The sequence below is a fragment of the Cyprinus carpio genome, chromosome B5 (genome assembly GCF_018340385.1).
Source record: "Cyprinus carpio isolate SPL01 chromosome B5, ASM1834038v1, whole genome shotgun sequence".
In the NCBI taxonomy this organism is placed as follows: domain Eukaryota; kingdom Metazoa; phylum Chordata; class Actinopteri; order Cypriniformes; family Cyprinidae; genus Cyprinus; species Cyprinus carpio.
The window spans coordinates 7,681,840-7,699,815 of record NC_056601.1 but is presented as its reverse complement, the minus strand read 5'-3'; the positions used below and the strand labels follow the sequence as shown (position 1 = coordinate 7,699,815).

Genomic DNA, 17,976 nt, shown 5'->3' with positions numbered 1-17,976 from the left:
GAACTTAAGTTTATTTAATGTTTAACTACAACCCAGATTCATTGGAAATACATGCTTATTTTGACATTTCTGCGAAATGAGGTTACATCTTGCACGTTTTAATACACTACCAAAGCTAAATGTCCAGTGGGTGACATTAAAATTCAGTTTTATGCGAAACAGTTAAATGTTAATCAAAAAATGCTTTAGTACATTACGTGATATACATATCGTAGCAGTTACAAAATAAAATGTCTGCTGAGTGGTGCTAAAATAATAATGCTCTATCGCATTTGAAAATAACGTACCACCAATGCAAAACCCTAACTCATAGCGATACAACACATTTTCTGAAGCAGCCATGCCATTTTAGCCTGTTTCTGCAAGTCTTTGTGCTTTTTTTGTGACTCATATTTCACAGGACTCGTACCCGAGTTCTCCATATTGAAAATGCTACACTGCACCAGGTGAGCTAGTGAGCAAGTTTACTTAATCAAAAAGCCATACATATGGAGCTGGTTATGTTATGTAAATGTCAAAATGTATTAGTCTACAAATCATGCATTATGATAAAAGTGTTTTGAGTTCATGACGGGGTATTGGGTATGGAACCGTGCAAAAAAATAAGTCTTTATAGATCGATAACCTGCCCCATAATCATAATTTGTGTGAAAAAGAATAAAAGTTTTTTTACTGCAACTAGTGTTAAATTTAGCTGGAAATGGCTGTGAGTAGGTACATTTTTTGGAGTTTTGCAAAAATGTAAATAGAAGCATGTATTTCCATTGGGCCTATGTTGTTTAATTATGATGATAAGTGAGACTTAAATCTCATTTTATCTGTGGTCATACTTTGTGTATAAATTTTTCCCCATATGTTGCATTGTGTAAGGGTTTGTGCACAACATTGTAAAAATGATTTTCTGTACCAATCATATGCACTGTAAATGCAAAATATTTTCTGTAAACTCAATTTACATAAAACATGTGCCCAGTTGTTCTTTTTGCTGGTTTCTATGTCTTTGGGATTTACTTGAAGGCCCCAAATCTAGCTCAAAAACCTCTTTTAGAGCCTTTATGTTATATTAGAATAGAAAAAGGTTCCCTCTCTCACCCTTGTTTCATGGAGCAGTGTGTGTGTAACCTAAGTTGCTTTCAGTCATGAGAACTTTGCACTTGAACTCTCTCTTCCTGTCTTGGCGGTCTTTCACTTATTCTCCTCGTCTTGCTTGTGGTGTCTGTCTCTCATCCACTTGACCATTTCCTCTCTCTTTTCTTTGTCCTGTATTCTTATCTCTCTTTCTCTGTGTCTGCAGTACGTGAGAATGTATGTCTGTGTGTGAGAATGTCCACCTTTTTTTTTTTTCATTATGATCTGTTTTTCTTGCACTGCTACTGCTAGTAAATGTATGCTCTCTTTGCTCAGGGGAGCTCAACTCTTCACAATTAATCACACTAAACCATACTGTACATCCCATGATACAACTGAGTGGTCATATTTAAAGATGCACTCGGTTATTTTCCACTTAAAAACCATACAGAAATTAATAGAGAAATATGAAAAAATGAGTGCACCTTTAAAGGTGAAGTGTGTAATTTTTGAGACTCAATTACACAATTAATATTTTAGACATGATTTTTACTATTTTTACAAAGCTGTCGTCAGAATGATTCAGTTGAAAGTTGCCAATGTGTTTAACATTGTTTCAGCTCTAAAAAGCCACATCTGGTCAACATTTGAAACTTTTTTAAAATCTAAAAGCAGCTATTTGCTGCAATTTTATTAATTTGTAACACTCAGAGTCGAGCTCCCATGTTCTCTGAAGCCCCTCATGGTTATGTGTACATGCTTTTCTCCACTCTCAAGTCGGTGTTGGTTTATCACCAGTGCACTTTGGTTGCGGACTGTAGCCTATAGCAGTGAATGTGAATGTTCGATTCTGTACGTTCCTATTCTCTATGTGAACAAAACTGTTTGTGTGCTTGAAATGCTAAGATTAGAACAGGATGCTACCTTTTTGAATTACCAAACTGATCTAATATATGTATTGCTGGATTTCTAGAATGCATGAATTGAATCGATAGAAGGATATAAAATAATCAAGTCTTATCTCAGATGCACACAAACTTTTTTGTTTGAGTTTTGGGATTGTTCTGGATGATGCTGGTTTAGAGAAGTGTTTTTACCCCACTAATAAACCTCATGCACCCCCCATGCAGCGGCTGGTGAAAATGAACATGCCCATTGCAGATGACAACAGTGTGCACTTCACCTCCACCCTGATGGCTCTGATCCGCACAGCCCTGGAGATCAAACTGGCTTCAGGTCAGTCTGGTGCCCTTTTCATTGTCTAAATGATTGTGTAATTATTGAATAAATCAGCATTTAGATAATTGTTCCACCTTGCCTCTCTTTTTAAAATCCATCTTTTTCTTTTCCAAATAACTCCAAATATGATTAGTGCCTAATGGAGAGATTTACTCACTTATTCAGTGTGATCTGTTCTGTTGCTGCTGCTAGTGCCTTCTCCACTGTTCAGAGCAGTGTGTGTGGGATGGTGTGTGAAGCATCTGTTGTATTACTCTGAGTGTTTGGCACTGGATGGGTTTTTCTAGCTTCATTTTCACAGTTTTGCCTTGCGATGTATTGATCTAAATTCACTGAACTTAATGTATTAGTAATTTTATATTATCATTATTATTATTTTGATAACAGGAGATAAAATAGTTTTTTCTAGCTTCACTAAATTCTTCCAGCTCCTCAGCAAAAAGTGTTTGCCTTTCAATGCATTGATCTAAATTCAGGAACTTATAATTATGTTACAGGAGATAAAAAGAGAAATGTTGAAAATATTTATGAAAGACCAGAATAATTAAACTAAACTATAAGATATAGTCTAATTAGCCTCTTTTCTCTGTGTTCATGAATATCTCCAAAGGCATGGTGGCCCAACGTCTGTCAGATGCTGAACTGAAGAAGGAGCTCGCTACAGTCTGGCCAAACCTGTCTCAGAAGACTATGGACCTGCTGGTCACTCCGCATAAACGTAAACACATTATGAATCATCACCCAGGAGATCCTTTCTTACTTTTTCTACAGAAATACTTGCATCCACATATTACAAGACTAACACTGAAGTACAGCCTCATACTTATGAATTATATAAACAGAACCCAATTAATTTCACGTGCAAACATCTCCAAATACAATACACAGCGACATCTAGTGGTCACCAGCACATAACTAAGGTGCATTTGTCTCTTTGCAGCCAATGAGCTTACAGTGGGGAAGGTATATGCGGCTCTTATGATTTTTGACTATTACAAGCAAAACAGAGCCAAAAGACTTCAGATGCAGCAACAGCAGCAGAGAGAACAGACAGGACCTGGATCTCAGGTGATACATATATACACTTACACCACTAGTCACGTTTTAAAAATAATATTAAAGTCATCAAACTGTAAAAAAACAAATAGATGTACAATGAATATGTATTTTATAATATGTAATAAAATAAAGTTAAATAAATTTGCCTACACTCATTTCAAATGTAAGCCTATAGAAATTTTTTTAAGATCATAAAAACATAAAGACTGTGTAATCTCTGATTCTTTTGATTTTCTCTGTTTAAAGAATAAAGTCAGTGCTCTTTTAGAGCCTATTCTCCCACTAACCCACATGCAAGATCAGGCTGTGAACAGTGTAGATTCGGCCTCAGACTTTCAAGCTCAGACCAGACCCAGCTCCACCACGCTCAACAACGGACGCACACAGTGAGCACAGAATCCTTGCTGCATTCATATTCAGTGCACAGTTGAATTAATCTCTTTGCCATGAGAAGTGTATCTACTCTAATAGGTTGTCAAATTTCATGCCCAGTCTTGATAATACAATAAAGGGATCTTCATCCTGGGCCTCGGAGAAGTCCAAGGAGGTCCCACGATCTAAACGACGGCCAATGTCCAGAGGTCAATCAGAGGATGCCTCAAATGAAAACACTGCCCAGGTGCTGTACATAAAAATGCTGACTCTTTCTGACACATGCAACGTCTTTCTTTAATCTGTATTTAATCTCTTATTGTGTGTATTTAATAGGAGTCAGTAGAAATGAGGAAGATGGAGAACAGTGCCAACACAGTCCCCTCTGGCATCCTTGAAGGCCAAGGACGTGCAGTATCCATGCCAAAACTCAACGCAGAGATGCAGGTATTATACTGAATCAATGTTTTGCACTAAAAACCTTCTGTGTCTTGCTCTAAAATCTACACACACACACACACACACACACACACACAGAAAAGCAAGCAATTTGGATGCTAAAAGAAAAGAGGAAGTCAATTAAAAACAAAGGGCATGGAGAAATAAAGAGTTTGGAAACCACTGGCAATATCAGCAACCAACAGCGACCGGATCAACTGAGAAAAACAACATAACATAACAACATAATATTGTGTTTATAATATAACACAATAACTTCTTATTTACTAAACTGTTGTATAAAATCACATTGTGATATTCGGGGCAAGATCAGCACTCGTGCAATATCCTACTGCTCTCCGTGCTCGTGTGATATCGTTTAATATAAATATGAGAAAAAACACATACAGGGGCATTTTTGCACCATTATCTTGAATTTTAGGGCATAACTGCATTTATGGAGTTGTTGCCCTGCATCATATTTGTCAACAATCAACTACATGAAATGTAAGATTATGTACATGTCTGGGGGCAGGGCCAGTGCGTTAACTGGGTTAAAATATTTTAGTTGCATTATTTTTTTTTATAACTAATTAATTAAGTTAATGTGTTAAACTGACAGCTCTAAAAAATATATATATACAGTACTTTGCAAAAGTCTTAGGCACATTAGTATTTTCACACCAAAAAAGGGTTTTAAGCAAGTTATTTTTATCTTTTGCTGTAGTGTGTCAGTAGAAAATATCAGTTTACATTTCCAAACATTCATTTTGCAATTAATTTTAATAATAATCTAGTGAGATTTTCGAATGCACAAGCAGTCTGACAACAGCCGGTGCTCCACATGGAGATCTGATCTCACCATCATCAAATCTGTCTGTGATTACATGAAGAAACAGATGAAACTGAGACAAACTAAATCCAGAAGAACTGTCGTTGTATCTCCAAGATGCTTGAAGAAACCTTCCTGCAAAGCTACCTGAAAAACAATGTGCAAGTGTAGATCAGTGTGCAAGTGTAGATCAGTGTGCAAGTGTAGATCAGATCTCCATGTGGAGCACTGGCTGTTGTCAGACTGCGTGTGCATTCAAAAATCTCACTAGATTATTATTAAAATTAATGGCAAAATGAATGTTTAGAAATGTAAACTGATATTTTCTACTGACACACTAAAGTAAAAGATAGAAATAACTGGCCAAACACCATTCTTTGGGGTGAAAATACTAACGTGCCTAAGACTTTTGCACAGTAGTGTGTGTGTGTGTGTGTGTGTGTGAGAGAGAGAGAGAGTCAGTCAATACAATTATAATTATGACAGTACATTAGAATACTATGATAAGAAATACCTGTTTGCAATATCAAGAACCACAACGAGCTGTTTTTACAGCTAAAATAAGTGGAAGCAGATAACACTGGAAACCTTGCACTTTCAAGTTACAAATGGCCACACACGCTATTACATTAAAAAAAGGTTTAGACACTTATGTATTGTTTCATTGTTTTTGCATGCCAAGTCTAATGAAAATAGGACATTTGTAGAATTTGTACATTTGTCCTATTTTAGGGCACAGGGGAAGTAAAACATAATACAATTAGTCTTTGGTAGGTTGCCAGATCTGCACCCTGGATCAGTTTTCAGCTTGTGCTGGCTAAAAGGAAGTGAAATGAAGCTCACAATCAGAATAAGCAGACTCTTAAGAAAAAAGGTTGAGATTACTTTGTGGTTACTTTGAGATGGATTTAAAAATCCATATTGGTTTGAATACTGAATGGCATTCTTCTGTTTTTATTTTAAATGTAATTTGTTTTCTAATGGATTGTGTAGTTTTGGGATCTTAACATTTAGCTTGCTTAATGTTATATAAATCACACAAACACACAAACACACAAAAATAATGCACACACACACACACACACACACATATATATATATATATATATATATATATATATATATATATATATATATATATATATATATATATATATATATATATATAGTATGTGAGAACAACTGAGACATTGGAAAAAAAAACTAAAATCATCTGTCTGTAAAGACAATCCATCCATTAAGACTCATCAGGGTATTCCTCCTATCAAATCACACCTATCCCACACCTCTCTAGTGCTAATGGGCTGCTCAGGCTCACTGAGTGCCTCTATTTCACTCCCAAATTTGATTCCCATCCAAAACCAAATCTCTTTAAAGTGCTGGACTAACCGATAAGAGAAATATGATGCTTAATGTAACGTTTCAGCACCTGCTAATATGTCCAAATCCCTCTGATTTCTGCGAGGGAAATCCCTTCACCATTGGCATCTGGCCACCACCAGTCCGTCTGCTCAATGGATGAAAATAGAGCCAAATTACAGCCTCAAATGGAGATTTATTTAAACCACAACCCAGAAACTCTGCAAAACTATGATATGGGGAAGATCTGCAAAGACATTTTAATTGACAAGTGTGCCTTAAGGAATGACTTGTGTCTGTTATGGATGAATAAGAGGAGGATGGATAATAATCAAGGATATTGATTCTCAAGGAAGCTTAAAGGGATAGTTCACCCAAAAAATAGAAAAATTCTGTCATTAATTACTTACCCTCATGTCGTTCCAAAACCGTAAGACCTTCGTTCATTTTAGGAACACAGATTACCACATTTTGAAGATATCCGAGAGCTTTCTGACCTTGCATAGACAGCAATGCAACTACCACTTTCTAGACCCAGAAAGGTAGTAAGGACATTGTTAAAATAGTCCATGTGACATCAGTGGTTCAACCCTAAATTTTTTAAGCTACGATAATACAAACTTGAGTGTGGTAGTTGCATTGCTGTCTGTGCAGGGTCAGAAAGCTCTTGGATTTCATCAAAAATATCTTAATTTGTGTTTATGAATATGAATGAAGGTCTTATGGGTTTGGAACGACACAAGAGTAATTAATGACAGAATTTACATTTTTGGGTGAACTAATAAAATAAAAATAAAAACATGAAAAATGCAACATTTCTGAGCATTCAGAACTATCATTTGGCTTTGTCTTTTTTTACACATATGCAGTGTTACAGGTGAAGTACTGTATGTAATTTCTACACCACTAGTCTAATTATATGAAATCACAAAAATACTATCATGCACAATTACTTTTAATGTTTCTTTAAAGTACATTATCATGAAAATTTATTTTTTCCCTCTCTCCATGTCTTCCCTGCCCTTCACTTCTATTTTGTCCTCTGACGCGTTTCATCAGAGGAGCCATTCACGTCATTCTCCTGGGACTTTACTGGAAGTAAGAACAACTTTTTGTATTCAGTTTTCTAAGAATATATTCTTGGCTTGACACAAGGATCTCCATCAGTGGGGCATCAGCACACTTCTGAGAGGGTCTCAAAATTATTTCAATTGTTTTGAAATAATACAAAACAATCCTTGGAGCCAACAATGTTGAGAACCCCTGAGCTGAACTTTGTTATTGGTTACAGTAAGTCCCAGGTCTGTTTGTCCTCAGTGTCAGTAAGAATTTGAGGATCTGCAGCCTGTTGTACTGCAAAACATGAAATCAAAGGAAGTCTAGTACAGCGACTCTAGAGCCAGTGACCTTTGATCATTTCAGACAGATTTAGAGGCACACCATTAAAATGCACCTGTGGATGGGAGCATAAATTGAGGGTCTAAGCCCAAAATGAGTGTTTCCTCAAACAGGATTAGCTCAGCTGCTACAGATGTTAGATTGCCTCTAATACTTTGATATCATAATGACTTAGTTAGCCTGGAGTTCATCCCTGTATTGATGCATCTGAGATAAAATGGAGGTTTAGCATACAAGGCAGTGTTATTATAGGCAATTTCAGTACAGCATCCCTTGTAATATTCCAAGATGAGTTTATGTAACCACCACCTTGTTTTCATTCTCAGACCATTCCTGATTCCCCCATGAGACGCTCCGCATCCACTTTTGCACCACAGCGCCCTCAGGAGGTGAATCTGAATGACTACACTTTGGCGAAACCTGTTCAAGAACGACATCACCACCATCACCATCATCACCGATGCCATCATCGTAGGGACAGAGACAAGAAACAGAGATCTTTGGACAGGTCGCCCACTGGACAACACAAAGCTACAGGTCAAAACACTTTGTAAAATACAACTCAAAAAACTTGCTGCATGAAGTGAAGCACAATGTAGATTTTTAGTTGCATTGGTTGAACTGATCCTAAAACCAGACGGGATCGGGTTGTGTTGAGGATCAGTGAAGTGCAGAAGCAGGACCTGGTGTGAGAGCGTCCCGCCGCAGCTGGCCTCTATTAGCCAGATAAAAGGGACTGACAGACATGCAGACCCATGACCTGATAATTTATGGTTACCTCTCAGCAGGCCAATTGAGAACAGGGAAGAAAAATTCAGGCGGTCAGGTTTTTGACTGGAGCCTGTTGAGGAATGTGAAAATCCAGAGGAGAGGGAGACTGGAAGAGATGGATCTGCCACAGCAGGGCTCAATAGCTCAAGAAATCCTGTTGTTTTGTTTTATTTTTCCTTTAATTTTCTTAATAAAAAAAAAAAAAGAAAGAAAAGAAAAAAAAGCAGGAAGGGGTCAAACAATCCTGACCTTTTCTTAAGTTTGGCACAAATAATTATACTTGAATTTAAAATAGAACATTTTTTTTTCTCATTTGTTAAAATGGAAGCATTTAAGTTCTTACTAAATTTTTTTTAAACAAAATATGATCCGATATTGCATTGTGTTTTGCTTTTCCCAACTACAAGACATTTTCTTCTTGTTTTTTTATTGTTAAAATAATTATGCATAAATTATGCATGATATCATGATTTTAGATATCAATATTTTTTACTTGATTTCCAGTAAAAAATATGCAAATATAAAAAGCAAAAATATTGTATTAAGACAATTTTTAATTGTTTTTATTATCTTATTTGCAAATAACATGTATTTCTTTAAGAATGAAGTGAATTTTGTAGTCAAAACAACAAAAAGTAAGTAATTTAATAATAATAATAATAATTTAAAAACGTCAATCACAATTTTGCTTTTCAAGAAAAAATTTCTAAAAATAAAAAAAAAAAAAGTACTAATAAAAAAAATACTTTAATTAATGGTTTGTCTTTCTTTTCCTCATGTTTTTGGTTGGTTCTCAGGCACAGCAGCTGACCCTGTAGAGGAGAGGCCGCATGACCGAGGTCGTTCCCATGAGAGGAAACATCATTCGTCTTCAGCGGAGAAGCAGCGGTATTACTCATGTGATCGCTACAGCAGTCGGGAACACTGTCCCAGCAAGTCTGCCGTGGCAAGCTGTGCCACCTCGCCCAGCGAGGCCAAGGAGGCCACTCTCAGCAAGCAGGTGGGATGGGGTTGTCAAGACAGGACAGGGACATGTGTTAAAATGAAAGGCTAGGTCAGATGTTAAAGACTGGATAATGATCAGGGAATAAATAAAAGGATATTTTAAGTTTGATCTAACGAAAAACATGTTAGGGATTTCAGACAAGGTAAAAATTAAATAGTTATGAAGATAGAAATCGGTGAAAAGTGCCAAGATGCATTATACAGTAATGAAGATAATGTTCTGAGTTAAACCCAGGTTATGCTCTATGGTCTATGGGATCTTTGTCCCTCAATATAAAAAAGCAGTACATTTACATTGGAAACCAATGGGACTTTTAAAATGCACACAGTTTAACACATATTTAAGACTTAAATAATATGATAACCAATTATATTAATATAATAATATAGTATATTTTATATATTATTAACCTTTCTCATAAGTTTCCACTGTAATTGCATTAATGTAAAAGTGTTTATTGTTTTTACAAACTGAGGGCCTAGTTTAAAACCAAGAAATAAGTTATCCACTTTATTTTTTATAACAGAAGTAAGCTATTTCCAGTGAATGTACGAGACTTCTGGTTTATTAGCCACTATAGGTAAATACCTAGAAAAATATCAAAATGCAGTAAACTGTGAAACTACAGTATTTGCGCTACAAACCAGTGTGTTTTACAATTGTAAATCAAAATAATTAGACAAATGCCAATTTGCAAAATGCCACATGCACTCTTACATTAAAAACAAGGTGGATAGTGAGTATTGGACTGATAAAACTGCTAGTCTGTCATTTAAAGGTAAATTTACATTAGGTCAATTAGCTTTTATACCTTTTTAATGGAAACAAAACCAACAACGTTGCATTGTTTTCCTTGTCTAATAACAACTAATTAATCTAAAATTACAATCTGAAGTTTGGAATCGTATTTCATCTGTTTAAAGTCAGTTTTGCTGTTACATATTTTTCAGATGTTTAAGCAGAGAATTTGCATAGTACATAATCCTCTGCACAGGCTTCCGTGGCACCAATCACACAGAAATGCAGTAAAGTGCTAACCATTCCTACTCTTGCCATGAAGATATTGAGATATCTTTGAGTTTGTTTTTCTTCTAAAATGTTTGACGTTTTGTGATATAAACATCATAAATGAAAAAGTGTCTCTTCTCTACGGTTGTAGTGCAACCACTCATAGGCTTTCACTTCTCTTTCCACTCTTCTTCCACACCATTTCTCTGTGCATTTGTCCGTCTTTTCTTTCTTTGTCTTCACTGTCATCTTCACTCTCTCCTTTCTTTTTGGCTTTCGTTTTTGTCCTATTCATCGTCCATCTTTTTCCGCTGTCTCGTCCAACATGTTACTCATCCTTTCCTTCCTTCCTTCTTTGGCCCCTGGTCCCTGTCTAACCTTTTGGGCATTTCCCCCTCATCGTTTTATTGTTTTGATTTGCTTGTTTAATTTTCATCTAGGGCAGTGGTTGGGCTAAGAGGAGCCCGGTGTTGTTGACCTCAGGGGCGAGCACTCCAAGCCGTGGGCGCAGACAGCTGCCCCAGACCCCCCTTACTCCTCGTCCCTCTGTGACCTACAGGACTGCCAACTCCTCCCCTGTGCAATTTCTGGGCACACAGGCCGGCTTGCTTCCCCCCAGTCCCGGCAGACTGAGCCGCGGTGTGTCCGAGCACAACGCCCTCTTACACAGCGGCTCCATCTCCAGCTCGCCAGCCCCCGTCAGTCGCATTAACTCAGAACCCTTCTTGGGGCCCCCAGACCACCCTGCCGGCCTCCAGCTTGAAGCCTACGCCGTCTTCCAAGAGGATCCGAGCCCTCAGACGGGCCGTTTTGCCCAGACTGTAGGGATGCCGATCGTGGCGATTCCCCCACCTCCACAACAGCAGTTCCGCGGGGTTCCCAACGGATACCACTTCATCACGGGCCCCGGGGCCAGCAGAGGAAGGGCACGGCAGTACTACCCAGAGGCAGAGATGGACGACTGGTGCTAGCATGGCTTTAATTTACACACACGTACAGATGATGTTTTTGTTTTCAAATCATGATGAGTTTTATCATCTCTTATTTTGCGGGTGGTGTTAAATTCAGTAATACATTTTTTTTTTTCAATGTCCAAAGGATAAAACATACATGTACAGTATGCTTACAAAGCAGCAGATGTGGGATAAAAAGGCTCAAACCCACCTGACTTTGTTGCATTTCAGTCAGGCTAAATGGTTTGATGGGTGTGGTCTTTTTAAAAACACTTAAGATTTACAGTTTATGTGAAAACACACGGGCTTTTTCTTAATCTTTGCCTTTTAGGGGCAAAAGATGCCAAAGTGTGCTTGTGTAACCTGGGAAAAGAGTGACCCACTGCTTCAAGTGTAGACCACAACGGGCGTCTGGCCAGTTTCCCTCAAAGCCAGCCTCTGCGACGCACCCTTAATGCAAATATTCCCATGAAAATGTTATCTTGGCATTATAGATGTACCTTTTATGGAGCAAAGGTTTACAGAAGTGGATGGAAATGCAAGAAACACTGTTTTATTCGGCCCTATCTCCATCTAAGAGAATTCCATGTTATTTCACACTGTTGCGAAAGCAGATTGTTCATTATGCTGCTGATGGCCATTCCTCGCACACGTCACTATGTGTGAAACCTTTGACAACCATAATGTACTTTGTTTTATATCAAATTGTAGATATTTTATCTATTCATTATGTGCTTTTTTGTATTGTAAAGATGGACGGTTTTACGTAAATCGCTTACGGCTTCACCATACTGTCAGGTCTACCGATTCTTCTTGACTGCTCCAGATGTTATTTACAAAGTGCCTAACCTTTTGAATACATTGTAGTAGTGATGCAACCTCAGCCTTTTTTAGTGCATCCACACTTGAGAGAGTGAACTGAACAAGCTCTAAGGGTTAAATGGAACTACAAGGTGTTACGAACGCAGGCCTTAATTCAGAAGATACAGTACCACGTTAGGTTTTTGAATGGAAATGACAGTATGATTGTTTTTGTTGTTGTTGTTGTTTTTTTAATTCTTGTCTCCTTTTTGTACAATTTTAGTACTGAATGGAATATTGAAAAATTCCATCACCAAAAGCATATGTTAGTATGGAGCACCTATTAAAAAACTGCAGTAGTTGTGTATTTGTCCTGACGGGGACTTAATAACCACAGTTATAAAATTGCATGTTAAAAAAAAGTCTTCAATTCTTGATTGACCATGCTTAAGAAACCAATATTTACGGTGTATATTTCCTGTCCTGATGAAGATGCTCAGACTGCATTGCTATTTGCCTTCTCTGTTTGATCCTTTGGATGGTTAGATGCAAGGACTGAAAACTGAAGAACTGTCACAAAGGAGCATGCTTTGCTCGTGTAGCAGGTTTCCTGATGTGAGCGCGTGTTGTGTTGCATCGAGCCAGGGTCCTGGCACCGGTACAGTAGGCCAATCTGTGTTAGGGTTAAACTTTCCCCCTCATGGCAATCCTCCAAGCACCCCCAGACACACATACACGCTCACAGCTTTCATTCTGCCGCTGTTCCCCAGCTGCTGGCCGTATAGAAATATGGCCGGCTCCTTTTTATCACACTGGTAACATGAGAGGAATATTTAGCCAGAGGGTGAGGCAGTCTGAAAGAACAGAAAAAAGCCTCTGTATTGGGACACTGTGTGGATGGGGATCATTTCACCAGTTCCGCATTGACATACATGAATACATTAGACGCTTGGAGAATTGTTTGGCTAATCAGGTGATTCTTGGCCACTGATGTGTCAGGACTTTGCTGACAGTGAATGTTCTTTCATTTTCAAATTTTTTTTTTTAAACATGTATTTTCTTTATGTAGGGCTATGCAACGAGATGACACTTTGAAAAATATACATCATTCATTTTGTAGCTTTACCTGCTGGGAAATCCAGATTCAGGCTTTAGCATGATAGTGACCAAATCTTCTTCTTCTTCTTTTTTTTAAAAATAATTTAAAAAAAAATATGAAAAAGTATATTTTAGAATGCATAAAGGCACAATGATTAAAAAGCAGAAATCAGCAAAAAAAAAAGAAAAAAAAATTATATATATATATATATATATATGAAAAAAATCGCAAGTTTCTGTATGTGCATGCATCAGAGATGTCCAGTTTGCCAGGGGAAAAAAGAAAAATGTTGTTTCAAATCTACGGTCTGAACAACTGCTATTTTTCTACATGCTCTGTGAGACAGAAGTTAAAGGATGTGCTGACATTTTGCTGATATTGTTATGAGTTGTTGCATTGTTCATGTGTAACTAGGAACAAATCTTTGCACTCCCAGCACATCTATTGATGTCCTTCGGCATGTTGCCATAGTGGATCAAAACTGTGGTTCTATTGATAAACCAATTTCTTCAGCTTCTCTGTGATTTGGGAAAACATCATATTCATCTACCTATACCTTTCATAATTTATTGCCAAAATCTGATATGCTCTTTTCCCCTGTACATCAACCAAGCTTAAATGTGGCTGTTTCTGGAAAGATTAATGTTTGCATGGTCTTAAAATGTATGCGCATGTTAAAATTCCCATGGTTTATCTTCTACTTTTTGATACAATGTATTCTTTTTTGGTTTGATTTTTTAAATGACCTTTCATATGAATTAGGGGATTTGTTGAAATAAAAAAATAAATTGTTGAAACATTTATAAATAAAGGAAACAGTATTCATATGTTCTCAGCTCCATCCATGCATAAGAGCAGGCACATCCTTTATTTGATTTCTGCTAGTGACTTGTTTGTTGCCTGATTTCTGTTCCATGGCCAGACTTTGAAATCTGCAGTTGTTTCTACTATAACATTTTTGTATGAAGCGAAGTCCTTGAATTAAAAAATGAACTCAAATAATAGAGATCTGTGGTTTATTGAATATTTAGCCTATCCTGAAAACATGCATGCAAATATATGATAATAAATCTTGTACGATAAAATATATGATATCTGCAGCATCATAGAGTATTTTCTTTTTGATTGATGATGTTACAGATTGATCAAAGCATAGGACCGTACAGGAGTGGCAAGGTGAATCAGGGTTCCACCTGTCTGGAGGCTTACTTGGATCTGATTGGCTGATTCGTGTGGTGTGGGCGGACTTGAACGGGGGTGATTGGGAAGCGTGCATTTGCAGAGCAAGAAGACTTCTTGAAGTAGACTGATAACAGATTTCACGCTCAAAATACCTATGTAAACTTTCCATACATAGACACATCAGCTTTTAGGCTGTAATTTATATTCATGGTTTTTCCCCCGGTATTTTCATCATTTTACTACTATTTGAGAGTTAACTGGAGGAACACTGCTTTTCAAAGATGTGGTTATTTTTATCAATGTGTGCACTGGTTAAAGCTTTCCATGCAGACTTTTCGGAAACAGGATCTGGTGTCTCGGACTCAGGTAAGAACAGAGCGGAAACACTTCACCTGCCGACGCTCGCGTGTGTGTAAACAAAACGATTAGCATTCAATTTAATTTAATTATATAATTACGTTGTTTAATAAAAAAAAATACATTTAATTTATCATTTACCTCACTAACTGACACGCTTAACTGTTTACAGTTACAACCTAAAATTAACGTCTAGGTGATTAAGAATCAATCTTTTCTTAATTCGTACTCCTAATAATACTAACTACAGATAGTAATACAGTCAGTCCTTGCATGGGTTATGCCATTTCGTATCATTGCAGTAACTTTTGAACTATTTGCATGGTCTAGTGCTGTTGTGTAGTATCAATTTTATCCCGAGGTGGCGGTGTAGTAACGCATAAAAATATTGATATGTTCTCTAATTGTACATTACCTTTTATGTCGTGTTTAAGTATAAGCTTAATCGCTTGGTATTAAAAGCTAAAAGTATTACAGACTGCTTCAATATACTATAAACTCAAATAATGAATTTGTAGTTTGTACACTGATGGTAAAGCTCATGGAATGGTTGTCTGTCAACAGCTGTTGAACATATTTCTTAGTGAAAAGCCATATAACCACATTCAAGTTCTTTACATTTTTCCAGAAATCTGTTCCACAGTCTTATACTACCAAGTCACAATTTGTACTTAAAAATGTCCATATGTGAAAGGAATCTGATTTGGGTTTTTTAATTGAGCTAATGTTACAACTGTTTCTCATGGGCCCTGTTTCAGCCACCTGTCCCATTGAATGGGGGTTGCCTTCTCAGTTGTTGGAGAACATTGTGGATAATCTGGGGATTATTAGAGCGAGTCTGCAGAACCCATTATGTAATCAGTGCAGTAACATGTTTTACAACTCTTAATAAGATGTGCCATTCATGAGTCTGGGTTCATTTATTCAGTGAATTTGTTGGTTTTCAATTGCTAGGCTTCATAAAATGTAGCCACAGCTCTATTGCCATCTGTAACACCTGTACCATTTTCAACTACTGAGACAGATACATTAGATTTATAGGAGATGTTACTGTTTGATAAAGCCCTAAATTACATCATTGAGGAGTTCATGTGAATGGTTAGGTCTCTGTATTGTAGTTTTTGGAAAATGTTCTAGTTTTGCTGGAAATTTGGAGCACATCTTGCTTTTATTTGATCATGTGTACCACTTTGATCATGTCTGACTTTCAGAATGTGCAGATGTGGTTTTAAAAGCCCTGTCTGATCGTGGTACAGTATCAGTTCCTAATCTATGGGCAGAGAATAATGTATATTGTCATTTTAGAACTTCTCGGCAAGGACCTTCAGCAGGAGGTCAATTACTGTTTGATCTCAAAGAAAGAATATTGAAAACGGGACAAAAATACAATATGTTCAATTTGTACAATATGTTAAAGTTAACTTGAACCAAAGCTGAAAAATTCAGCTGATTTTTCGTTCCCTCCCATATTAAAATGAAAATGTAATGTGAAAATTGGGCGGATTTGTGGGGCCCGTAAGATATTTATTTGTTTATTAAAAATTCTCTTATGTCACCAATGCTGCACTTGTTTGATGAAAAATACAGTTAAAATAGTAATGAAATATTTTAAGATTTGTATTTCTTTTTTAAAAAGTCTCTTATGTCACCAAAGCTGCACTTATTGGATCAAAAATACAGTTAATATAGTAATTAAATATTCTGTAAAAATAACTATTTTCTATTTCAATATATCTAAAAATGTAATTTGCTGTATTTCTGTAATGGCAAAGCTGAATTTTCCGCAGCCATTACTACAATCTTCAGCGTCACATGATCTTTCAGAAATCAATCTAATATGCAGATTTGGTGCTCAAGTAAAATTTCTTATTATTATCAGTGTTGAACAGTTGCACTGCTTAATATTTTTGTAGAAACTGTGGGATTGCTTTAGCCTATCAGTAGACAAAGAAAAAGGACATACAGAATACTGTTGTGAACACATGTTTTTCCGAAAACATCTTTTACTGTACTCTAATACACTCTCAGCCAGTGTTAGCCAGTCATGTCCTTACTCAGTCATTACAGTGAGAACATCAGCTGTATGCATGATGGCACAGTGTTAATAGACAGATTGGCTGTCAAATGCGAGGTTACGGTCTGTTTGCTCTGAACACAATCCCTTCTTTCTTCTCATTTTGACTGTAAATCAAAGCTCTGGTGTGTCGGTCTCTGTGGCGACTTCAAGGAGGCAGCTATAGTAGCAGACATAATTAATGCTGTCCCTGATTGATTACCATGACTCTGGTGAGCAGCCAGGGTGAAACAAGCCCCTTAAACCTTACTGATTATTTGTCTGAAGGCTGTTCCAGTACTGTACTGTAAGGCAAATGCAGGCTGGCTGGCTGAGCTTTACAGCCATGGAGACTAGACTTAATCTGGACAGTGTTACTCTTATCACATCACATCAGTATCCAAGAAGTAGAGAACTCAATCTGTGCTTTCGTAAAATGTGCACATGATTTCAGTTAGCTATATGTTTTTAAACTATATGAGAGAGCTTGATGGATTTAAGACTGTAAATGCTAAGAAAAGCTTCCATTGTATGGAATTAAAGGTTCAGATTTGTATAGATTTGTAGCATTTTAAGTTGCTTTCCATAATGTCAAAAGGAATTATAATTTGTTCTGACAAAGGGATAGTGCACTCAGAAAAGAATATTCTGTCACCATTTACTCACCGTCATGCCGTTCCAAACCTGTATGACTTTCTTTTTTCTGTGGAGCAAAAAACAAGAAAAGAAGACCTCGTTTTTAATACCCAAGTAGTATAACAGCACTCAAATTAAACCATGCTGAAATGAAATTTCTTCAGTAAAAACAAGTCATTTTACTGTATGTGCCCTTACCTGTACACACAATGGCATACCTTTCCACACCAGTATTTCACAATAAACATTCTGTAACATAATATCTAAATCATTAAGATTCAGGTAGTATTTTGTTTTTCTTCCAGAAGCATTAAAAATCTTAAATAAAGAAAACACTTTCTCACT

The 17,976-nt window shown here is 36.8% G+C and overlaps 2 protein-coding genes across 14 annotated transcripts in view; both read left to right on the top strand.

The window, feature by feature from the left end:
• The window catches only part of cacna1ba (calcium channel, voltage-dependent, N type, alpha 1B subunit, a), a 110,050-nt gene extending 96,473 nt beyond the window's left edge, over positions 1–13,577 (top strand). For 12 of the 13 annotated variants that reach the window (XM_042724031.1, XM_042724027.1, XM_042724026.1 and 9 more), the window contains 10 exons: positions 2,199–2,304; positions 2,918–3,025; positions 3,248–3,375; positions 3,613–3,752; positions 3,859–3,985; positions 4,075–4,185; positions 7,427–7,465; positions 8,092–8,302; positions 9,334–9,536; positions 10,991–13,577. In XM_042724031.1, coding sequence (XP_042579965.1) covers positions 2,199–2,304; positions 2,918–3,025; positions 3,248–3,375; positions 3,613–3,752; positions 3,859–3,985; positions 4,075–4,185; positions 7,427–7,465; positions 8,092–8,302; positions 9,334–9,536; positions 10,991–11,521 — 1,704 coding nt within the window. In that variant the 3' untranslated portion in view covers positions 11,522–13,577. The remainder of the gene's footprint in view (positions 1–2,198; positions 2,305–2,917; positions 3,026–3,247; positions 3,376–3,612; positions 3,753–3,858; positions 3,986–4,074; positions 4,186–7,426; positions 7,466–8,091; positions 8,303–9,333; positions 9,537–10,990) is intronic. The other variant, XM_042724034.1, reaches the window with a different exon arrangement.
• Positions 13,578–13,627: 50 nt separating this feature from the next.
• si:dkey-61l1.4 (collagen alpha-1(I) chain) overlaps positions 13,628–17,976 on the top strand; it is a 44,904-nt gene continuing 40,555 nt past the window's right edge. Inside the window, exon 1 of the mRNA XM_042724022.1 lies at positions 13,628–14,951. Within this exon, the coding sequence (XP_042579956.1) occupies positions 14,867–14,951 (85 nt within the window). The 5' untranslated portion in view covers positions 13,628–14,866. The remainder of the gene's footprint in view (positions 14,952–17,976) is intronic.